This window comes from Acinonyx jubatus, chromosome A2 (genome assembly GCF_027475565.1).
Source record: "Acinonyx jubatus isolate Ajub_Pintada_27869175 chromosome A2, VMU_Ajub_asm_v1.0, whole genome shotgun sequence".
Taxonomy (NCBI): Eukaryota; Metazoa; Chordata; class Mammalia; order Carnivora; family Felidae; genus Acinonyx; species Acinonyx jubatus.
The window spans coordinates 602,376-626,964 of NC_069383.1; the positions used below are offsets into that span (position 1 = coordinate 602,376).

General features: G+C 49.4%; 1 protein-coding gene across 4 annotated transcripts in view; it reads left to right on the forward strand.

Moving 5' to 3' along the window:
- PTPRN2 (protein tyrosine phosphatase receptor type N2) overlaps nt 1-24,589 on the forward strand; it is a 799,963-nt gene that overhangs the window by 78,125 nt on the left and 697,249 nt on the right. For 3 of the 4 annotated variants that reach the window (XM_053217793.1, XM_053217794.1, XM_053217795.1), the window contains exon 2: nt 8,082-8,132. In XM_053217793.1, coding sequence (XP_053073768.1) covers nt 8,082-8,132 — 51 coding nt within the window. Of the gene's footprint in view, nt 1-6,014; nt 6,380-8,081; nt 8,133-24,589 lie in introns of those variants that run through there. The other variant, XM_053217797.1, reaches the window with a different exon arrangement.

Genomic DNA, 24,589 nt, shown 5'->3' on the forward strand with positions numbered 1-24,589 from the left:
TCAAAAAAGCACTCAGAACACATAGAGTTGAAGCCCATCAAAGTAGTACAGCAAGATGTACGTTGTTCACAACACATTTCCCAACAATTAACTCCTGCACCTTAAAAATAAAACACAGAATTCTGGTAGATATCTTGAATTTGGAACAATTTATTCTTATTTTTAAATATTATGCAATGAAGAACTTGAAATCAAGGGAGTTACTCAAGATAAGAATTTAGTTTTTCTTTATTTTTGAAAAATGTCATAGGACCTGATGGTTGGCAGGTCCTGGCTCATGAGCCCCCTTCCAGAACAGGTATGGAGTTCTCTGTGTGTGAGACGCTGATTTTTGTCTTTAAAGTTTACTTATTTACTTTGAGAGAGCATGTGAGTAGGGGAGGAGGAGAGAGAGGGAGAGAGAGAATCCCAAGCAGGCTTTACGCTGGCAACGCAGAGCCCAATACAGGGCTCAAACTCACGAACCGTGAGATCATGACCTGAGCTGAAACCGAGAGTTGGATGCTTAACCAACCTCTCGGAGAAGCTGATTTTGTGGATAGGTGGGCCAGCAGGAACTGCCTCAAGATAGTGGCCCCTGCCTCAGACAAGAGCTTTGTTTGCAGAAACAAAAGATGTGTGGCAGACCGTGGCCTTTTCAGCCCCTGATGAATGTAGATGTCACCTTCAGGGACAGAGTTAACCAAGCAAAGTTGTGGGGAGCTGGACTAGGGAGGACCAGTTGTCATGACCTGGTGATTTGTGTTGGTCCCCGGAGCCCGCCTCACTGACAGGCACCAGCTTGCCTGTGTTTGTGTGGGTTTCTCGCTGTGTCCCCCGCTGGGAAGGAAGCATGGATGTGGAGGGGCACTGAGCCTGCAGCCACCCTGTCACACAGAATGAGGTGAGAGAAGTTACCCTGAAGGTTTGCAGCAGGCAGTGCCTGTGAAGCCTACAGTAGAACAGATTTCAGCTCTCAGTTACTCCTGGGCAGTTGACTGTAAGGCCATAGTGCCCTGGGTAATACACACCAGTTGTGAACGGCTTTGGTCTCAGACCCCCATGTGCACTTTGGCTCTGGAGACTGTCTTCTTCCTCTCACTGGGATCACCAGCATCCTGGATTGTGGTTTCTGCACCCAGACAGCACTGGGATGAACATGATGGGTAGAAGCCCTCCTACCCTGAAAGACCCAAACCTCTAGATGCTTTGGGAGGGACATCACAGTGCCGCCTTCCTGTTCCCTTCTCATTCCCTCTCCCTCCTCCTCCCCACCTTCCCTTCCTCTCCCCCTCCTCTCTCTTTCTCTTTTGTCTTTGGAATCAGGACCACAGCTTTAATCTGGGATCTTGGGGGAAGGAGACAAGATATTGTGACTTCAGTGCAGGTTGCTGAGATGAGGGGTGTCTGAGTGCTGGTTTCAGGGCTGCTTCCTGCTCCCAGAAGTGCACAGCATCCCAGCCTCTGGTCTGAGGCTTTTTATTCTCTTGCTTGTTGTTCAGGGTCTATTCCAAAAGAAGCAGTTCTTAATGTGGAAAAGGTTTTCTATCCATGCTTGGATACTCCATCTGATTAAATGCATTTTTGCTTTTGATGTGATAGAAATGTTCAGGAAAACTACCGTGGGAGTAGGGACTTTGTAGTTATGTGGGTCTGTGCCCATGGCATGGCGATGTTGGGAGCAGTGACAGCAGGACCCTGTGCCAGGGACTATGGGCACTTTATCTTCACACCTGCTGGGTGCAGGGAACTCCCCGCGCCCCCCCCTCCCCCCCATTCGCAGCTGAGACAACTGAGCCAGAGAGGCTTTGCCAAGGCTGTGCGTCCACTATGGGGTAGAGCCAGGCCAGTACTTCCTCACTCTGGATGGATGTTAAAAATGAGGATGACTTTTAAAAAGAATATTTCTTCAAATCTTACACCTTACTTTTCTTTGCTAATGCCGTTTCTAAAAGAGTATAATTTAATGTAATTCCCCAGAACCTCATGTTTTCACAGTCCTTACTGTTTTCTACCTGGGAGAGACTGATAAAATGGCTTTGGTGAGAATCACTGTTTTGATAAATTCTGGCACTGAAATGAAATTGATTAAGATTATTGAAAGGCTCCACTAGACACAGTGATTGGGGGCTCATGGGGCTCAAGGCACAGTTGCTCTTTTCTAAAGGCCTGGACAAGGCAGGACAGGTACACAGAGTCAGGAACAAAAAACAGAGCACGTGGGGTTCTGTGGGGGATGCGGGCAGTGAGCTCTGCAGCACATTGGGCACAGTGGTCAGTGTGGGTGTCTGGTGAGGCTTCTAGTGCAAGTTAGCCGGGAAAGGAAAGTAAGGTTTATATTATTTAACTTTGCTATTATAAATGTATATTTAAATTCTACCCCTAACATGAGGCTCGAACTCGTGACCCAGAGATCAACAGTTGAATGCTCCACTGACTTAGTCCCTGCCTTATATTTTTGAAGTTATGAAGTCTGTGTATGTTTCTTGCAAAAAGGTGGTACTGAAGTATGAAACACCTTCCCAGAGGCAGCTGTGAGGACTTGGGTGTCTTTCCTGAGACTGCTTCTTGGCATTTACATGACTCAGGCTGTTGCTATGCCGACCAGGGTGTGAGTGGGAAACCTAAAGAAGGCTGTTTCTACTGATGGTTTACCTGCTGCTGGCCGTAAAATAGGGGCCTCTGACGAATAACTGCTCAGTGACTACAGTGAGTGAGTGAGTGCAGTCAGTGGCTGGTGGGTTTCAAAGAAGACACATGCTTGGTAGAGACAGCAGGTGACGGCTTAGACCCTGGGTCCCGGTGTCCAGGTGACCTTTATCTCAGACTTTGCCTGGCGCCAGCTGATGCTCCGTTTCACACTGTCAGGTGCCAGCTCACATCACCTGGGCTTTATAGGCTTCTGTGAAATTGGTTTGACACCTTACTCAGAACTTCCTTTCTCCCCTGCAGCTGTCAGGGGCAGGGGTGAGGCTGCCCTCAGCCTCCACCTGCAGCTCACCGGAGCCTGTGCTCCCCCTGCCTCAGCAGAGACCAGCCCAGCACCTGCTCCTGTTGCCTTCGGAAGGGCTGCCCTTCTGACCCGGAGACTGCGGAGGGCACAGTGGAGGAGAGAGAACTGGCAGCGGATGTGTGCACCCAGCTGCCACCCCCCTGGACCTGTCTGCTCGCGGGAGGACACCTCCTGCTGCCCAGCGAGTGGGCCCGGCCCACCAGGCCCTGGTCCGGGACGGGGCACAGTGCCTCCCTGCATGCTCTTGGGGCGCTCTGCCTTCACTTGATGAGGGTGAATACATTGATTACCAAATACCTGTAGCCGTTAACTGGGTTTTCATGCCACTTTTCCAGTACGGGGAGCATGTGAACCAAGAGAATGTTGCTGAGGTGTGGACTCCTCACATTTGGGAGCTGGGGCAGTGGAGAGTTCTTATTCGGTTTCTCAGCCCTGCACGCCCCGAAGTGATTCTTCATGCATTAAATCACCCAATTTACTGAATGCTGTGCTCCAGGGACTCTTGGGGGAGCTGGGGACTCCTGGCAGAGGACGAACAGGAACAGAAAGAATAGAAACTGTGAAAGTCCACCTGTGGGGAGTGAAATGGAGCTGAAAAAGGGTGTTTGTGCCCACCTCCAGGTCTGAGGTTTTACTGGGGGCCACTGTGAACCGAGAGCTGTCCTCCCTCACCTGGCATCTGCTGTGGTGGAGACTGCAGCCCAGAACCTGCCACAAAGGGTCACCCAATATCCTGCCGGTGCTGCAGCTGGGAAGGCTTTCCCGCTGCACTGAGATAGTCAGATCTGTTCATTGCCTGGTTCCAATGGCTCACCTTGGCTTAAACATGAGCCTTCCTGTACAAATCACCACACACACGCACCGCCTTGCAGCTTTTAGATTATTGCTATTTAGATGTCTGAGAGCCAAGAATCAGCTCCCGGAGAAAATGGGCTGGGTTAGTGGAGAACAAACAATGTATACACCAAATCAAGACCAAAATCAAAAACCAACAAAATAAATGATGTCTGTCCACTCCTGGGAACCCCTGAGGTGCAGCCAGGGGGTGTGCCCTGTGCCCGGACCTGTCTGCCACTGTTTATCTACTTCAGTGTCTGCTCTGAGACACGCCTCAGGTTGACTACCTCTGGGGTGGTGCTCCTGGTAATTGTTGGCAGGATGGGCCCCGGGACAGACACGCTTTGCCCATACCCTTCGTTTCTGCATGTGGCTGAAGGCACCTGAGTCCGGGTGTCACCATCTGCCTGCTCTGTGAGGCCTCCCATCGCTTCCTGCCGGGGTGGGAGCTGCTCTGCAAAGCTCCAGGGAGCTGAGACAGGGTGTGGAGGCCAGGAGCAGAGCCACGGGCAAGCAGGAGCCCAGTGGTACTGCCTTAGGAGGAGCTATACGGTAAAAGGAGAAGCAGTGAGCAGGAGCAGGGGCTCTCCTTCCCGCCAAGGGTGCACGTGTGTGCGGTCACTGGCCAGATACTGGCAAAGATTTGCCTTTTTCTTTCGTTGGGTGTGTTCCAGGCCCCCAGAAGAGCAAAGGTTGCAGGTGGAGGTAGGAGAAGGAATGAGAGTTGCGGGCTGGGACCTGGACAGAGGGCTCCACCAAGTAAGGTCCCAGTGGTGTGATGTGCCTGTGTCTGCCCTGGTGAACGCTTGTGTGGACACAAACCCACCCTCTTACTTGGAACAGCTCGCAGTAGTGGAGAAAGCACGTGTGTGGGGGGGAGACGGACCATGCTTTGAGTCAGACTGTGGGCATATTCTTAACCTTCTCGAGTCCGGGTTTCCTTTTTTTGCAAAATGGGAGTAGGCATTGCAGTAGGCAACTGGGAGAGTCATTACATTGTATTGTTGTTTGCTTTGGGAGTGCTCAGTGAGAAGGGGGAGCGATCAAGTAAGAGAACTATGTATGAGAAGACTTCGTTATTTGTGAAAGATTGCCTTTGCGAAGAGATAACGTACTTGTTATACTAGTTATTAACGTGCATTTGAGCAGAATTCGCATGCCAGCTGGAGTTTGTCATCATTTTATTTGGCTGTCATACTAAATCTTTCTTGGCTTAGTAGCATTGTCAGCTCTCAGTTTAAAAAAAATTTTTTTTTAATGTTTATTTATTTTTGAGAGAGAGACAGAGACAGAGTGCAAGCAGGGAGGGGTAGAGAGAGAAGGAGACACAGGATCTGAAGCAGGCTCCAGGCTCTGAGCTGTCAGCACAGAGCCTGATGTGGGGCTCGAACTCACAAACCGTGAGATCATGCCCTGAGCCAAAGTTGGACGCTTAACCGACTGAGCCACCCAGGCTCCCCATCAGCTCTCAGTGTTAAGATTTCCTGAGAATACTTGGGTTCTAAGCATGTTCCAGTGGCTTTGTACAAGATACAGTCACTGCCTCTGTTCATATGGTCCATCTGAGAGAGAACCTGTTTTATTGTTTGGTGAGAGAATTCGTTTTACTTTTTTCTTTTTCTTACATTCGGTCACAGAACCTCTCCTATTCTGCTAGTGTGCGCTGGCATCCATGTCAGTGCCTCTGCAAACACCTGTGGGAGGGAGGGAGCTTGGGAAAGAGCAGACCCTGGAGGGTAGTCAGCTTGCCTGTGGGTGGGCGGAATACTGGTGATGCGGATTGCTGGGCTGGGGCCTTCGATTTTCAGGCCACTCTCCCCTCTACAGCAGCATCCCAGTCTGGAGGGGACACCCTCCGAGCGGAAGGGCTGCACTGGGGATTCGTGCAGCTGTGGGTCGGCAGTTAACCGGCCAGGGCGTGGGAATCCTGCTCGTGTGGGCTCTTTCCACCACAAAATACAAAACCCTTTCTAAATGTCTCAGGAATGAGGGGAGGCAGAGCTGGCCTGGCTCTGCAGAATTGCTGGATCTTTTTCTGTTTGAATAGGCAAAGAAAAAGAGGCATCAAGGTGGTGACGCAATCTTGCGCAGTATTCTGAGAAAATAAAGGGGAAGCAGAATTAGGACTAGAAAGATTTGGTATGCACATCTGTGAGTGTATTGTGAGTGTGTGTGATGTGTCTGCCTGTGTGTATCTGTCAGCGTGCGTGTGTGTTCTGAAGCTGGAGGGGAATCTGTGGATAGATGCATAAGGGGTGTTCCCACCTTCACAGCTGGTCTCTGGGTGGTCAGCCAAGGGAGCAGTTTGAGCATTTTGGAAATGCCGCCTTTGTTTTCATGGAGAGGGGGGATACCACCATCAGAGCTGAGCGATTCCGGCTGTAAGCTCTGGGCACCAAGATGGACTGCTTCACGGGCCCGCTTCACGGGTTTAACTGCCTGGCTTTGGAGTCGCACCTGGTCTTGAGGCCGTTCACGAGCTCGACTGTGAGATTGCTGTGTGAACAAATCGACTTTGGAGCCGTGCCCAGCCTGCCAAGGGAGAGGGAGGTGGGTGCCGCTGGAGAAGGAAGTGTGTCGGATGGAGAGCACGGGGCGGGGCCAAGTGTCTCACACAGATGTCTTTTTCTTTCTACGATGTATGGTCGTAATTAGTGTTAGTAGGTGGCTGACACTTAAAATGAAATATGGCCTTTCTTAATTTTAGAGCAGATAACAACACAAATTAGCATATTGCATGGTGGGGTGGAGTATGCGTAACGCTTGCAGCTCTGCTGATAAACAACTTGAAATACTGCTGGTAGAAGTCTCTCTGCTGCATTTTTTAACCAGTTCCCTGTAAAGGATGGAATGAGGCACACGCAGATAGCAGGTTGTTGAGGGTCAAGATTCAAGTGTTAATGGCGGTGCGTTTCTCCTTCCAATTGAGTCTAATTGTCAGCTGTGATTAGAGCAGCACAGGAAGTGGGGAAAGGCTTCTTCCTGCTGCCTTTCCTCACAGTCTGTCATCTGCAAGTTCCATGTGACAAACAGGGTTGTTAATGTGAGTGAGTGGTGGGCCTGAGCATGGGGCTGCTTCTCCATGGTCTTCTGTGGCCCTGGCAATGCACTGGGATGGTCCTGGGCACAGAGAGGGGAGCATGTGGCCCTCTGAGCATTTGGGGCAGTGGGAGGGGCGACCAGACTGCCCGGGCTCCTTGAGAGACCCTGGGTGGTTTGCATCTGTTCTTCCGGCAGAGACCATCTCCTGGGTGGCTGGACTTGAGTCTTAAAGATCAGGCAGCCTGATTGTCCTGCTCGTGAGACTGAGACTGGATGGGCCCGTTGCCTTTCTCAGGGTCACTACTTCTGGGGCAACAAGACTGGATGCAGGTCTCGCTAACTCTCAGTACTGGCCAACCGTCTTTTGGATGGTTCTTGGCAGTTTTCCTTCCGGGCTGTGGTACCTTTGCCACCTCACAGGGCCTGCTGCGGGTACTCAGTGGGGAGGGCCTGTGAACGAGAGGCCCCAGGGGGCAGAGCCAGGGGGAGTGGGGAACAGGGGCGCAGTAACAGATAGCCCACAGCACGCGGTCAGTTCGTGGATGAAGTGGGCAGCGATGTGTGTTCCAGCCAGACAAAGACAGGACGTGATATTTGTCACGAGATTACATGCCGCTTCAGGAAAGCAGACCCTTTGCTTTGAGTTGAGGCCCAGGTGGCTGACCGAGGGGCATCTCCCTGGGTTTGTGCTCCGGGCCTGCCTGTGGGCTTCTCCCAGGGAGCGCGGGGACTGTAATATCTCTCTCTCGAATTGTTGTGAGGGCACAGTGAAACTGCTTGTTCTTGTGAATTCATGGCAGCGCTGTCCCCTGTTAGATGCCGCTCCTCTGCTTCTAGAACAGAAGCTGCTTTCGTAGCTTCTCCAGTCCCGTCTTTGTGCCTTCCTCAACCCGTATTTGTTTCAGGGAATGCTTCAACTCTGTGGATTTTACAGCAGTTCCCCGGTGAGCAAATTAACAGTCAGAGACTGTACAGTGACCCAGGGGGTGGATCCCCTCATAGTTAATAACCTCTTCCTAACCTGCCGTTCTCTTTTGTGTATCCTGCTGCTTTCCAGCATCTGCATTATCTCAGCAAAGTCAGATCCAAAGAGCCTGCGTGTGTCCGCGTCGTTTCTTCGAGACTCGGGAGTCGGTGGATGTAATGGCCCTGGACAGCCGCACTGTTCTTTGTAGCGCTGACTCATTTCTCTTTTGTCTTTCCTCCCCAGGCTGTTTGTTCGAGGATGGCCTCTGCAGACCATCTGAGACCTGCGTGAATGGTAAGTGTGCGAGGCCCAGCCGACATGCCGCTGTGGGTGTGGGCTTGCCTCTACCCTGCTAACTGCGGACGGGGCTCACCATGTGGAGGGAACATTCTGGGCGAGGTTCATTTTCTTTGATGCTCGCGAAGAGAGTTGTGGAGCTGAAACTTCTCTGGGCGTGATTAAAAAGTTAATGGAAACCTAACGGAAGTGGAACACATTGTTTATATGCACGTGTGTGTGTCTGCGTCTACATCTGCATCTGTACCCAGGATTTACGGCTGCTCACCAGCAGCTTTACAAGAGTAGGTGATGGAATCGGGTGCCCCGACTCCGGCTGGAACTGCCACATCCCTCAGCCTAGTTTTGCTCCATCAGCAGGAAGCCGTTCGTCCTTTAGACCACCTGTTTTGTTCTCATCAGGAAGAGAAGAGATGTCTGGTGCTTTGTGTTTTTGGGTAGAGCTCTGAGCCCTGCCAGTGGCTGGGTCTGGAGGGTTGGGAACGTGAGCTTCCCTCCACCACATCTGCCCTGCTCAGGAGAGACCTGTGTGCTGTGTGATGGCAGCAGATCTGGGGCAGTGTGCCATTGGGTCGTGGCCTTCAAACACTAAGGGAGGGGTTAGGGTACAACACCTGCACAGGGGCTTTGCCCTGTACTGCTTCTGAAGCCACACGGAGTCTGCAGGTGGGCCCGGGTAGCTGTGGGAGGACCCATGTGAGGGGCGCGCCTGTTTTCCTACTGCTCCTGGTCTCTCCAGGTAGTTCAGGGAGTGTGTTTTGGGTGTGGATTTTGTTCTTGCCTGGAGCCTGCCACAGACGTCTCTGACTGCCCCTGTTCTCTGTGCAAACGCGGGTGTCTGCGGGTGGAACCTGGCTCACAGAGGACCTAGACCCTGGAAGCCCTCCACGAGTAAAAGGTGCCTTGTGCCTGACCACCCCTGAGCTCAGTTGGTCCTGGCGGGGCCCACACGGGACACATTTGAGGGTCTGAAAGTCAAAAACCAGGTGCTTTGAGTGTCCCTTGGAGTGAACAGTGCTGTGGACCAGGCCTGGGATTTCAGGGCTGGGAACAATCATACTTGTGTCCTGCTAGCTCATGTGCCATGGGGACAAATTGCTGACAACCCCGGATAGTTTGTTTTGTGTGTGTGTGTTTTCGGGGATTGGGGGAAGTTCTGTGCAGACTGTGATAATGGTGACTTAGGCCGGGGGAGAGTACATTAGAACCTCCATGATGGCAGGATGTAGAGTGTTCAGCCGTGTGGCCCTGCCAGCTTGAGCGCCTCCAACTCTTATACACAGTCAGGCCTCTCCCTTGCCCTCCCCTCCCAGGCTGCTTGTGATTGTACCCCATGAAGCTTTTATTTGGAAGCAGGTTTTTTTTTTTTTTTTTTTTTTTTAACATTTACGTATTTTTGAGAGAGAGAGTCAAAGCATGAGCGGGAGAAGGGCAGAGGAAGAGGGAGACACAGAATCCAAAGCAGGCTCCAGGTTCTGAGCTGTCAGCACAGAGCCCAACGCAGGGCTCAAACTCACAAGCTGTGAGATCATGACCTGAGCTGAAGTCGGACGCTGAACCAACTGAGCCACGCGGGTGCCCCAGGAAGCAGATTTTAAAAAATAATCTTACTTGTAAAAATGTGTCACCTGCCTTCAGTGAAGTTTGACTGTAAAGAAAATAGGTATGTGCATGTTTAATTAAATTGGGGATGTAAGCGGCAGCAGCACAATGGAAACTAAAGTTCCGTTCACTCTCCTTTGTCCTTGACAAAAAACAGGCCTGGAATCATAACTGTCGTGGGGGTTTTCCTTCCCTAACCTCAACTTGCCTTCCTGGCAGGGACTCGTATTAACATTATGTAAGATAACAGCTTTGAGTTCTTTGGAAAAAGAAAGCAATTTAAATGTAAATATATATGCAGGCTTTGATTTATGGAGACAGACAATATTTGATATTTTTTCTAATACAGCTAAAGTCTACGAAATAGCAAAGCAGGCATCATCCAATCTCACAAAATTGTGTGCTATGAGTAGCTGATGGGGAGTTAGTAAAGAAAACATACTGTCTGGGTCTGTGGTTGCCGCTTCATTCACCCTACAGGCGAGTGGGGCAAGGAGGCCCAGCAGCCCTGTAAGGATACAGAGGGCAGGCCCCTTTGGGGAGTCTAGAATGTTCTGTGGTCAGACACAGGTTTCTTCTCTTTTCTTTCCCCTCCCTTTCCTTTTCTTAGAATGGAGAGAGAAATATATATACCTATTAACCTTATATATATTTTCAAAGTGTCCAATAGATCTTTGAAATCACAATTAAAATTAAAAGTTTTGCGTGGGATAACGTACTTTATAAAGACAGTCAATGGGGCTCCTGGGTGGCTCAGTCGGTTGAGAGTCCGACCTCAGCTCGGGTCATGATCTCATGGTCCGTGAGTTCGAGCCCCGCATCGGGCTCTGTGCTGGCAGCTCAGAGCCTGGAGCCTGTGTCTCCCTCTCTCTCTCGGCCCCTCCCCTGCTCATGCTCTCTCTCTCTCTGTCAAAAATAAATAAACATTAAAAAAAATGTCAAAAGATAAACATACTTACCAGCTCACACATCTGAAGATGGCTACTGTAAAAAAACAAAAACAGAAAATATCAAGTGTTGGTGAGGATGCGGGGAAATGGACCCCTAGGGCATCATTGGTGGGAGTGTACAATGGTGCAGCTGCCAGGTTCCTCAAAAAATTAAACACAGACTTACCATATGATCTAGCAATCTCAAAAGAATACCCCAAAGAATGGAAAGCAGGGACTCAAACAGATATTTGCACACCCATGTTCACGGCAGCCTCATTCACAGAAGTCAGGTGGTAGAAACGACCCAAATGTCCATCGCCAGATGGATGGATGGATGAACAAATGTAGTATAGATGTACAACAGAGAATCATTCCGCCTTGGAAAGGAGGGAAATCCCGACACCTGCTACAGGATGGCCGAACCCGAAGGACATGATGCTCATTATGTGAGCAAAGCCAGTCACAGAAGGACAACTGCCCTGTGATTCTACTTCTATGAGGTCCCTGGAGCCGCCAGATCCATAGAGACAGAGAGGAGAGGGTAGGCGCTGGGCGCTGGGGAAGGGGGATGGGGAGTTAGGGTCTAATGGGGACAGAGTTTCAGTTTGGGAAGATGGAAAGTTCTGGAGATGATAGTGGTGATGGTTGCACAACAGTGTGAACATGCTCAGTGTTGCGGAACTGTGCACTTAGAAATGGTTTCGATGCCACATTTTATGTTATTAGTCATGTTATTTAACATCACAATTAAAAACAAGATAACCAAACTGGGAGAACCATTTAGCAACATGTCAGTGGACCGGAGGTTCTTATTCTGAATTATGAAGAGCCCCTACACCCTATAAGAAAAAGGCAAAGATTGAATAGGAAAACAGGCAAAGATGTGAATAGTAGTTTGCAGAGGAGGAAAGAAAATGGCCCACTTACTGTATGAAAATGTGTTTACCCTCAGTACTACTTAGGGGAAATGTGAATATAAAGCTTACCTGCAGATTGCCAAACATTCACATGATGAATGATACCCGGCACTGGTGAGGGCTCAGGGAGATGGGCCCAGATGCACTTTGCTAGTAAGCACATGAGTTGGTTACAGCCTTTTGGAATGTAATCTGGCAATATCTATTATATGAAAAATGTACTGATAACTTGATTTGTTTTGGGGATTCACGTATATAAAAGCGAGGGTATGCCACAGTATTTATACGGGCAAAACCTGTAACACCTGTAAATCCACTGATATGGGAAGTTTCATAACTTATGCTGGGTCTGTAGTATGGAATATTACATAGATACTTAAAAAATGAGTTAAGTGTCTGTCTGTTTCCTGACCAGGAAAAATGTCCCTTGTGTGATAAATAGAAAAAGTAAGTTGCAGGGTAGTGGTTATAATATGATTCTGTTTTCTGGGAGTGCTCCCCCCTCCCACCCCCAGCAGATGACCAGAAGGAAGAATGTGTCTTTTGGGGAAACTAGGGGCAATTTGGGGAGGGTATATATGGGGGAGATTAACTTGTGTTTCAAGATCTTTGTATTGCTTTATGTATTAAAGCAATCTTTAAAAAAAGCAATCTTGTGTTACTTTTGTAATAAAACTTACGTAATAAAGACATTTCAGAGTCTGCTGAGCTGATTTTGAAAGGCAGACCTTTCAAAGGTTCAGGCCTGCTGAGTCAGGTGCTGGCCCTCAGCTCCCACGGGGGTATCCCTGATGATGCATGAGACCCCCGTTCTGGCTTCACGTGGAAGCTTCGAGGTAGGAATGTCAGGTGTCTCAGGTGGGGTGGGGTAGTACTGAGCAGGGACCTGGACAAGAACCGGCACACAGAATAGCCCCACAAATCCAGAGATTGACGCTTGGCGGGGGGGCCCTGCGGGGAGGGGGCAGCACCCCGCGTCTCCAGGACGGTGTTCCAGCTCCAGTAAACAGTATCTGTCAGTGGACAAAGAGCCTCAGTGGGCCCCACTGTGTGTAGAGTGGGGCTGAGGCTGAATCTGGGGGAGAGGTCAGCTGGGGTCGGTTCTCAGGCCGTATACCCCCGCTTCTTTCTCGTGTTGGCCCTTCCTGGGGTGCTGCTGCTGGCCCTCAGTGGGCCAGGGCTCTGAGCCACGAGCACGTGAAGGAACCTCCCTCCCTCCCTCTTCTCTTTCCCTCCATCTTCTCTTCCCCTCCTTCCTTCTGTCCTTCTTTTCCTTCCGAGACTTTCTTGAGGTGTGAAGGGAGCAGACCAAATAAATATTTTTGTTGGAAGTGCTCCGAACAGTTTTTTATTTTCATTTTCGTGTTTAGTGATCACAAGCTGGGCCTGTCAACTGCAGGTCGTGATCTACTGGGGTGCCCAGCATGCTGTGGAAAATCTGATAGACTGAGCACTTCTGTTTTATTGCTCTAAAAAAAAAAAAAAAGAAAAGAAAAAGAAGAAGCTTTAATTTGACAAGTGGGGGATGATGAAAAAGTACTGTGTATTTGAAAAGAGATGAGGTAGTAGCAGTGAAACCTATGCCATATGAGTTGTGACCACCCGGAGAGCCTGGGAAAGCCTGTGGGATCCGGACACCCTGGGGCCCCTGGGGCCCTGTGGGATCTGGACACTGGCCTCTGTGGGAACCGGACAGCCTGAGGCCTCCGGCCAAGGAGGTTTTCTGGCTGAGGAGACCTGGCTGCATCTGGCTCTGTGGGGAAGGCGCTGCTTCACTGGGAAGACACGCTTGGTGTTTAGGATCTCCCAGCTCCTAAGGCTCATTTCAGGGAGCTTAACAGGGTTTCCATAGAATTTTTTTAAAAAATCAGCTTCATGATAACCCTTTTCACTACTTTTTTTGTTTTTTTGTTTTTTTATGTTTATTTTGAGAGAGAGACAGAGTGAGTGAGCAGGGGAGGGGCAGAGAGAGAGAGAGAGAGAGAGAGAGAGAGAGAGAGAGGGAGGGAGAGAGAATCCCAAGCAAGTTCTGCACTGTCAGCACAGAGTCTGACGCAGGGCCCAAACTCAGGAACAGTGAGGTCATGACCTGAGCCGACGTTGGACACTCAACCAACTGAGCCCCCCAGGCGCCCCTTCACTACTTGTTCTGGGAGGTGGTGCTCCTGTTTTGACCATGCTGTCTGGGTAACGAGGCAGCCCTGTGGGGTTACTGAAGTAGTGGTTCTTTGCTCATCCTGACTGGGCTTCCAGACTCTGAGGAGGCAGACTTGATGATAGTTCTGTCTGGATAAATCACAACTTCATGGTGTTAGAAATTCCGGATAAAGATGTTGAGGAACGTGGCCTTTTAAAGGTCATTTTGGGGCGCCTGGGTGGCTCAGGCAGTTGAGCGTCTGACTTCAGCTCAGGGCATGATCTCGCGGTCTGTGAGTTCGAGCCCCGCATCGGGCTCTGTGCCGACAGCTCAGAGCCTGGAGCCTGCTTCGGATTCTGTGTTTCCCTCTCTCTGCCCCTCCCCCACTCATGCTCTGTCTCTCTCTCTCAAAAATAAACATTAAAAAAAAATTAAAAAAAAAGATCATTTTATCAGCAAGGTATAGAGGCCACATTTGTGGGTTTTGATCTTCACCGATGACATTCACTTGCTTTCCTTGGACGATTCTGGAAGCACGCTTTTGGGAGTTAATGTGTGAGAGTTGTGTGCCAGCGCTTGTGTTCAAGGCTGCGGCTGACGTCTCTTGTGAAGACTCCCGGTGTTGTGGGAATGACAACTGGTGGCCATTCATGTTTTCTTTTATCCATTCACTCGTCAGGTATGTTTCCACTGCGGGCCCTCACTGAGCTAGCTGGCCAGGAAGGCAAATGAGGCAAACCAGGAGACTTCAAGAAACCAGGAAGAAATTTAGGATTTGAATATTCTAAAACTCTTCACTTTTGGGTAACCCTCTAATTGCAGAGGACAGCTTTCAGTGACCCAGGCTGCACTGGACCCACTGGGAGACGCTTGTTGCCTTGACAAATTTCTGAAGCTCAGGGGGAAAGTTATACTAATTTGTTGTGTGCCCACATAGTGGGGCATTTGCCTGGGGTCAGTGAAGTAACTTCTTTCAGGAAGCGTGGTTCTCCTGCTGTGTCCTCAGTTCTTAATGATGATCCGCTCCTTCCACGGAGAAGGGACCTGGGGAAGCTGGTGTGTTCCCGCCACGGTAGAGCTTCGGCTTGGGGGAGGAGCACCCTTCCGTGGTCCCCTCTAGGGAGGAGCGCCCTTCCGTGGTCCCCTCTAGGGAGGAGTGCCCTTCCGTGGTCCCCTCTAGGGAGGAGTGCCCTTCCGTGGTTCCCTCTAGGGAGGAGCACTGTTCCGTGGTCCCCTCTAGGGAGGAGCGCCCTTCCGTGGTCCCCTCTAGGGAGGAGCGCCCTTCCGTGGTCCCCTCTAGGGAGGAGCGCCCTTCCGTGGTTCCCTCTAGGGAGGAGCATTGTTCCGTGGTCACCTCTAGGGAGGAGCACCCTTCTGTGGTTCTCTTTAGGGAGTAGTGCCCTTCCGTGGTCCCCTGTAGGGAGGAGCGCCCTTCCGTGGTCCCCTGTAGGGAGGAGCGCCCTTCCGTGGTCCCCTCTAGGGAGGAGCGCCCTTCCGTGGTCCCCTCTAGGGAGGAGCGCCCTTCCGTGGTCCCCTCTAGGGAGGAGCGCCCTTCCGTGGTCCCCTCTAGGGAGGAGCGCCCTTCCGTGGTTCCCTCTAGGGAGGAGCATTGTTCCGTGGTCACCTCTAGGGAGGAGCACCCTTCTGTGGTTCTCTTTAGGGAGTAGTGCCCTTCCGTGGTCCCCTGTAGGGAGGAGCGCCCTTCCGTGGTCCCCTGTAGGGAGGAGCGCCCTTCCGTGGTCCCCTCTAGGGAGGAGCGCCGTTCCGTGGTCCCCTGTAGGGAGGAGCGCCCTTCTGTGGTCCCCTCTAGGGAGAAGCGCCCTTCCGTGGTCCCCTCTAGGGAGGAGTGCCCTTCCGTGGTCCCCTCTAGGGAGGAGTGCCCTTCTGTGGTCCCCTCTAGGGAGAAGCGCCCTTCCGTGGTCCCCTCTAGGGAGGAGCGCCCTTCCGTGGTCCCCTCTAGGGAGGAGCGCCCTTCCGTGGTCCCCTCTAGGGAGGAGCGCCCTTCCGTGGTTCCCTCTAGGGAGGAGCATTGTTCCGTGGTCACCTCTAGGGAGGAGCACCCTTCTGTGGTTCTCTTTAGGGAGTAGTGCCCTTCCGTGGTTCCCTGTAGGGAGGAGCGCCCTTCCGTGGTCCCCTGTAGGGAGGAGCGCCCTTCCGTGGTCCCCTGTAGGGAGGAGCGCCGTTCCGTGGTCCCCTCTAGGGAGGAGCGCCCTTCCGTGGTCCCCTCTAGGGAGGAGCGCCCTTCCGTGGTCCCCTCTAGGGAGGAGCGCCCTTCCGTGGTCCCCTCTAGGGAGGAGCGCCCTTCCGTGGTCCCCTCTAGGGAGGAGCGCCCTTCCGTGGTCCCCTCTAGGGAGGAGTGCCCTTCCGTGGTTCCCTCTAGGGAGGAGCATTGTTCCGTGGTCACCTCTAGGGAGGAGCACCCTTCTGTGGTTCTCTTTAGGGAGTAGTGCCCTTCCGTGGTCCCCTGTAGGGAGGAGCGCCCTTCCGTGGTCCCCTGTAGGGAGGAGCGCCCGTTCCGTGGTCCCCTCTAGGGAGGAGCGCCCTTCCGTGGTTCCCTGTAGGGAGTGAACAGTGAGTGCTGGTGGTGCAGCCACTACACACGTGGCTGTTACTTTTGCCACAGCCTGTGATGTCTCAGGAGACTCGTCTTGCCGGGTCCCAGAGGGAGGGCTCCATCCCTTGCAGCAGACCTGCAGACCTGCAGGGAAATCCGGTGTTGGCACGGGTCCACTGAGCCGTCATCACAGTGTGATTTAGCCTTAGCTGACTGGCCAGAGAGCAGAACAGGCAGAGTGACTTTGCTGCTGTTTTACCGCCTCTTTCTGTTTTCCCACCTTCTCCAAGCAGAGGACGTGAACTTGCACTTCTTCCCCCGTGTGCTCTCGGTTGGTGGGCCCCAGCTCTGACAGGCTCAGCGTCGGTGCCTCTCCTGAGGCTCACCCCACACTTTTGTGCCTCTCCTGGACTTGTGTCCTCCCCTTCCTCCTTTTGGGCCTTGTTAGTCTCCCTCTCTCACTTCTCATCCTTTAATGGGCATCTGCTCATGTCAGAGATGTGAAAAATGGAAAATAGCCGGAAAATAGCAGGCACCGCTCACGGTGGTCTCTGTTAATGGTGTAGCAGTGCTGCCTGTGGCTTTCTCCTCTCCCCATTTTGTGCAAATGTCTTCATAGTCTATCTGCAGCTATGTGTCTTGAGTTTTCAGGTAGCATTCAACCGCCTGCATTTTCTGATGCTCCTAAAACCATTTGCAAACTTCCTCTTTAACCTCTCCCTAATGTTCAAAACATGAGTATAACATAACCTTATAAAAGCATTTCTATCTTTTTTTAAATATTTAAGTTATGTTCACTATTGTTTAAGTGAATATAAATATCATAACAGAAAAGAGCTTTGTGCTTGAGTTTTATTTAGTATTTTGTATCACTTTCCTATAAAATATTCTTACAAATCAGATTAGTGGAGCATGGGCTGTGGGACTTTTGAGGCATGTGACGTGCTGGAAAACCAATTTCTGCAACGTGGCCTTAATTCGTGCCCCCATGGCATGCGTGAAAGTGAACATCTCACTTCCCGACATAAGCATCATCTTTAAAAAATCTTTATAATTCTGCTTTCGTTTTTTCTTTACATATGTAAAAAGTAGTTGATTATTACACCTTTGGAACTTATTTTTAGGACAGAATATCTGATATTGGTTGTTTTCCATTTAGGAAAACACTTGACCACTGAAAAAAGAATCCACAAATCCACTGAAAACAGAATTTAGAAATCTGTTTTCCTGATAGTTAGGCTACTTGTATGGCTGCACATAAACTCTCTTTTCTATTACCTGTTCTAGATTGATGGAATATCTTTCCCTTAAGATGGCACTTCTGGAACACTTACCAGTTTTTTCTTGAATGGCCAGAATTATTTGAGTTTGCTTTTCTAAGTCATCCTTCTTGTTTGTGCGCCCCAGTCTTGGGGAACCTTGTGCATAGAAACCCCTGTTCCTGCCAGCTCTCCTCTGCAGTGTCTTCTGTTGGTCTGGTTTCCATTCCCACGGTGGCCTGTGCCCCTCGTTTGCCTCATTCTCCTCTGACTGGGTGGCCTGCCTTGCTCTCCTTTCTACTCTCACCCTGCAGCTGTCATCTCCTAGCCTGAGACCTTCAACTGCCCCTCTTCCCATGGAATGAGGTTAGACTCCTGAAGCCAGCATGAGCGTTTGAGGTCATTTACCAGGTGGCTCCAACCTCAGGGTTACTTTAAGGTGACCTCCCTTTGTCTTGTTCATTTCTCTGTCGTCTCTGCACTGCTCCGATCCCATCCCCTCCCCCAGTTACCCACCTCCCCACTCATTCGTGCTCTGGTCTTGCCTTCTTTCCACTGCTCACCAAAAATGGTTTGTCCTATTCACGGCACTCAATGTTTGAGTATTTTTCAAGGTTTGTGTTTTATATTTTTTATTTAATTTTTTAATTTTTTAATGCTTATTTTTGAGAGAGAGAGAGACAGAGTGTGAGGGGGGAGGGGCAGAGAGAGGGAGACACAGAATCAGAAGCAGGCTCCAGGCCCTGAGCTGTCAACACAGAGCCCCACGTGGGGCTTGAGCCCAGGGACTAGGAGATCATGACCTAAGCCCAAGTCAGATGCTTAACTGACTGAAACACCCAGGTGCCCTGAGGTTTGTGTTTTAACTTCTCTTCTGGATTGAAGATTTTTGAGGAATCTTCAAGTACTACCTTTCTTCTGCTAGTTATCATGTGCATGTAGGAAGTATTTACTGATTTCCTGACAATCTGCATTCTGACGTGGAAGTCGACATCTTGGAGATGAGTGGTAACCATTGAATGAGTGATCCTTTCCTGCTGTTCCCTGTGCCTTTCCCTGAGTCAGCCCAGCTCATTGTCTTCAGGAAAGTGCCCTGGATTTGTGAGAGCATTGCTGGTGGAATGGGGACCATTTATGGAATCAGACCACTCTTTGCCTGGCCACCCTCCTTCTTTCCTCTGCCATTAGGTTCCCACCCACAAAGTACTCTTGGACACTCACCTGTCCTGTTCCCTGTCGGCCTGGCCTCACTCACTCGCTGCCTTCTGGTACTTCCTCTGTCTTGCCCAAGGATTGGCACACGGGAGGTTGTGAACCCTCACTCACACTCCCTCCCTGTTGGGGTAGCTGATCTTGGTCAGGGCTAGGGCTGACCTGGCAGGACTTGGAACTGACTGTGTTTTTTGCAGAAAGACACTTCTATAACCTGCTTAGGGACCCTACCTACATCTTGTAACCAGATTGTAAACTGGTGTAAGCATGGATTCTGGTAGTTACAGTTTGGGGAGTCACAGGAAGGGGGAATGCCCAAGAAGGGGTGTGATGAGTGTGGTTCACTTATTGGGGGAGGGGGGCGGCGTGGGAGCAGTGTGTAAATAGGTAGAAGTGACTCTTCTTGCCCATTAAAGGGCCAGCCTGTGCCTCCTGGCAGCCCTCCCGTATTCTATACCTGAGCTGGAGTCTGTTTTGAGTCCTGAGGAGTGGAGGTGGGAAGGGGAAGAGTAGGGTTGCCTGTCCAAGCTCATGCTTTTTTTCCCGGGGAGCTTTCATTTGATGTGCGACCCGAAGGCGAGTCCTCGTCCAAAATGGTTTCTGTGCTGCGGCTGCCGCCGTATCTGCCCCTGTTTTCTGTGGGTCAAGGTGCTACAAGTCTGTGATCTGGGAGGGACAGTGCCACACGCTGAAACCTATTCTATCCTCCCTTTCTGATACAGTGTCAAGTGTTGTATGTGGACAGTAAGTGCCCTTTCTGCGGTTCACAGTACCAGTGCTATTAAATCTATTTACATTTTGAGAAACGTGTAGAAAGGACACTTTGAGATTTCAAAGATTTTTGCGTGGGAAAAAAAAAGATTTTGTTTGTTTCGTTTTGCTTAATAGAAAATTTGGCACATTTAACAACTCAGACACTTATGTGTGTTGGTGTAAAGCTGAATAGCTGTTTGGAGAGTAGAAAATTAGAACCAAATGTTTTAGGAGCCACCGTACACATATTATCCATAAAATGTAAAGCAAAATTATCTCTCGGGCTACATGGTGATGGTCTCCGGAACTTTCTAGTGCCCTGGTTTTCCAGAGACATGCCGCCAGGTTAAAAAGCACTCCTGGGGGCTTGACAAGGATGTCATGGTATGAAGCTCCTGTAAAAATTAAACTTATTAGAAATAAAAGATGTGTCCTCTATTTGTAATTTTCTAGCTGACACATATCGTTTCATGAATGTTGCAGTGGTGACACCCAGAATCTCCTCTGTCAGAAGTCCTGGTTGGTTTAGAATCGGCTCCTCCTCTCTTCTTAAACAGCGGTGTGTGCGCCCTTGCTCACCCACTCCTCATAAGCTCCTGAGATTGGGGAATGTCCTTGTATTCTGGGGCTAGGATGTTAACCTGATATGCAGAAATCATCAGTAATAGTTGGCAGAATGAAGGAAATTGTTAGAGATCAAGGAAGGAACAGGAAGGCATAGTTTTGTACTAAGTCATAGTGTATAAGTTCTCACTGCTTCTACTCACATCTATTAAATGGATTTTTAAAATAAAAAGTTTTATTTTTCCACTATAACCTATAAGATCTGGAAATAAATAATAAAGTACGCACAAAAAATTACCCCAAAGATAACACCATAGCTCATTCTAAAATTCTTCCATTTGAGCACATTGTCTTTCTTGTTCTAAAATCTTTATACATAATGTTCAATATGCTCAAATAATGTGAGTGTAAGAAAGTACACACCAGTGAGCCCACCACGTAGTGTGAGAAATAGAGAGCATTATTGTTACTCTAGCTCACTTTGCAATTATTTTGATAAAAGAAGATGGTACCAAGTCTAATTGTATAAAAAACTAAAGTGTTAATCATGAGACTCTTAAATACAGAGAACAAACTGAGGGTTGAAGGGGGTGGGGGTTTGGGGAGGTTGGGAAAGGAGTGATGGGCATTAAGGTGATGGGCACTGGGTGTTATATGTATGTGATGAATCACAGGAATCTACTGAAGCCAAGACTACATTGTATGTTAGCTAACTTGAGAATACGTAAATTAAAAAAAAAAAAAAAAAAGGAATAGGATATGGAAAAAAAGAGAAAGTGTTAGTCACTGGGGTCTTCCTCTGCTTTTCTTGTTCATCATGTGTTGCTTCGAAAATAAATTCTACAAATAGTGCACGGACATATTCGCATTAAAATCGAACACTTTGGAAACATAGAATCAAAGGCAAAGAACTTCCTCCACATCCCTTCACTCTGCCGCCATCACCACACCCAGAGGCACTGGTGCTTACCAGTGGTGTGCCCTGCCAGACCATTTGCCATGCCCATAGGCACAGAATGTGCCAGGCGCTTCCTCATGAGAAAGATCCGGCAAGTAGCACACTCGCCCCCTTTGTATTGTGCTCGGTTAATTAATTGTTGAAACGATTTTTATTGTCCAGGGCTGCTCTCTGAGCAGGATCATGCCCCCTTGTCCTCACAGAGGGGCAGCGAGCACCCCACACGCAGACCCACAGCCCAGAGATGTGGGATTACATCACTTGGCGTGACCAGGAGGCTTGTTGCGCTCTAAATTCCAATTAATCAAACTTAAAAGGGAATGGAAATTAATTACTGAGTTAAACAGTGTGAAGCAAAGTTTAATTTGGCATATTAACAGGAAATAAATGCCCTTTTGAGCCTTCACTTTAATGATGAATTAAAACTGATTCAGCTCCATTTGTGCACATGCACACACTCACGGACATGTGTGTGCATACCCGTGCACACCCACATATACAACATCACTGATGTGATCCCAATTTAGTCATATTGGGTGTGACTTTATAACCAAAACAATTGATGATGGGGAAACAACATGAGTATATTTGTTCCGAATAAACGGTAATACAAATCCAAGGGGTGATAAAGGTAGGTTCAGAACCTAGGCATGCTGCCTCTCCCCTCAAGTCAGGATGGTAAGGAAGTGGACTCTTATAGGTTGTATTTCTGCATGTTATGTTTCTGAGGTCTCTGATCCCCAGACTTCTTCCCCGCCAGACCGCCTCGTGACCCTCACTTAGACTGTATTTTAGTTCTCACTGCTGGAGTCAATTAACAGTGAACCAAGATAGGCCCTGCTGAGTGTACCTTGGAATTGCACGTTAATATTAGAATGGCTCCTTGGCCCCGTTCCCAGGGGCACAGAGGTGGCCTGCTGCAGCTTTGTGTTGCACTCACCATTGCCCTGCTGTGAAGCCCTCAGGATGCTGCCCATCCACAGGGTCCAGTTTATTTTTTATTTTATTAAAAAAAATTTTTGTAATGCTTATTTTTTATTTTTGAGACAGAGAGAGACAGAGCATGAATGGGGGAGGGTCAGAGAGAGAGGGAGACACAGAATCCGAAGCAGGCTCCAGACTTCGAGCTGTCAGCACAGAGCCCGCTGCGGGGCTCGAACCCACAGATGGTGAGATCGTGACCTGAGCCAAAGTCGGAGGCTCAACCGACTGAGCCACCCAGGCGCCTGCATAGGGTACAGTTTAAATATCCTACCTGGTTGGCCTTTGCTCAGCCAGCCTCTCTCTAGGACCGTTCTCTGACAGGACACTTCCTCCAGGCAAGCAGCTCATTTTCCCCAGAGCCCCGGCACCCTGCTTTCCTAACTGTTCTTAGATGTCGTCCTGCCCAGTGGATTTGCCTTTTTACCTCCGTCTTGAAGGTCCACCTCTCCTCACAGTGGAAGTGAATGCAAGAGGAATTGCCCCATTTCCCAGATGGATTCCTGACTTTGAGGACCGTGGATGTGCACATTTGCTGAGACACTCTTAAAATAATGTTTTTCCTTTAGTCCCCAGTTTCTGGATTCATATACTAATTCATTGAATTAACTCCAATCTAAAATTTTGAAGGTGGGATGGGGCAATTAATTATCTACTCGATGAAACTCATTTGCTGTTTCCCATGGCATATCTAAACCCAGAACCACTCAGCATGTTTCTTGGGGGAAAGTTAACTAGAAATGCCAGTTGTAGATAGTGTTTTCTGCAGGGTCCAGGATCCATCTTTCCCATCATTGTTCTGAAAGTTTAATCAGTTATTTTTTTAATTTTTAAAAGTTTATTTATTTTTGAGAGAAACAAAGACAGTGTGAGTGGGGTAGGGGCAGAGAGAGAGGAAGAGAGAATCCCAAGCAGGCCCCACACCGCCAGCACAGAGCCCAATGCGGGGCTCAAATTCACAAAACTGCGAGATCACGACCTGAGCCAAAACCAAGAGTCGGTCGCCTAACCGACTGAGCCACCCAGGCGCCCCTTTTTGATGGATGAGCAAATTCCATGTATGGAGTCTCTTGGTGCACTGTGCCTCTTCCATTTGGTTCAGGGTTTGCTGTGATGAATGGTCAGCTGTAAGTGGGTGACACTGCCGTGTTCTGTGCAGATGGTGACCGAGGAGCTGTGTCTGCCTCCCATACCTACCCTGGCCTTTCTTCCTGGCCCGAGTCTTGGCTGATTTGTCTGTGCTCTGATGTCACTTTGGTGTTACACATTCTAGATCCTGGTGTCTAAGAATGCCATCAGCATAGAAGGAAGGAGATGTTCTATTGTACGGGATCGTCCAGTGCTTCATTGAGACAAACCAAGCAGATTTGATTATATCAGAACCAAGAAATGCTAATAGGTTTGTATTGGAATAGTTTTTGCTTTGCAGTTTTTTCTTTTTCTTTCAAATGCTAAAAACAGTGCGTTTTTATGATGCTTGCAGCCAACCTGATTTTAAAAATTGATATTTAAAGCAATAGCTCATTCTTTTCCACATCGAAACTGTCAGCTGTTAGACGGTCGGATGGCTTGGGCTATCTCTTGAAGCCAAGATGGCAATCTCATTAGCTGCTTTCAAGCCGCCCTGAATATCTGAGTATATAACCGTGCTCTTCTCAGATGCCCATGTCTGGGGAATGTGCTTTGCAGTTTATGAAGCCATCACCGCACCGAGCTGGGAGGCCTTTCCTCCTCTTCTTCCTCTCCCAGAGCCCAGTTGCCATGGTGACCAGAAAGCCATCCAGAATGTCCTGCCTCTTCCCATTCTGCAGCAGCACTTGCGGGAGTAGAGATGACATGGGTGTGTGCATCTGTATCTGATTGCGGGGCCCCTGCCTGCTCTCCCATGGGCCATCTCAGTTCCAGGGTGCCATTCCAGGGGTGGGCTCATGCATGCCAGCCACGGGGGTGACCACACATGGAAGCAGCTTGTTCCAGGGAGGGTCTGTTCGGAGAATGGGCACTGGTTTGTGGCAGGAATGGTTTTAAGGTTTTAACATATTTTCACAGTTGCTTCTCGCTTACTAAGACTCGGAGTCAAGAATTGCTGCAATATTTAGAGAAATCTGCTAAATCCCGATTTAATTTTGATTCATTTTGCTGGAAGCATTGGTGGAGACAGGAAGTTAGTGTTGGGGATCAGAAGCTATTGATATTTTCAGCCACAACCAAGAGCCTGGATGAATAATGTGTATCAGTGGTTGTGCCACTTTGAAAAGCACAAAAACTATCATTAAAGCAAAATTTTATACTAAACTTGAGTCCTAAAGATCATATTAAAAAAAAAAAAAACTTACTTTTTTTTAGCGTATGGGAGACTGTTAGGCCGAACTGCAGTGGTTAAGCCAGCGGTGTTGTTGGCAAGTGTCCAACACGCTGCTCTGAGGAGCGCAGGGGGGCTGATTTCCAGCCAGCTTGATGCCACTACAGGTGGACATTCATCTCTTAGGGCCCTGGCATGCCTTTGGGGTGAGCCCTTGGTACTTCTGGGATGCCGTCTCCTGCTGGAGCATTGACCTGTGAATACTTTTGAAGCACAGGTTCCA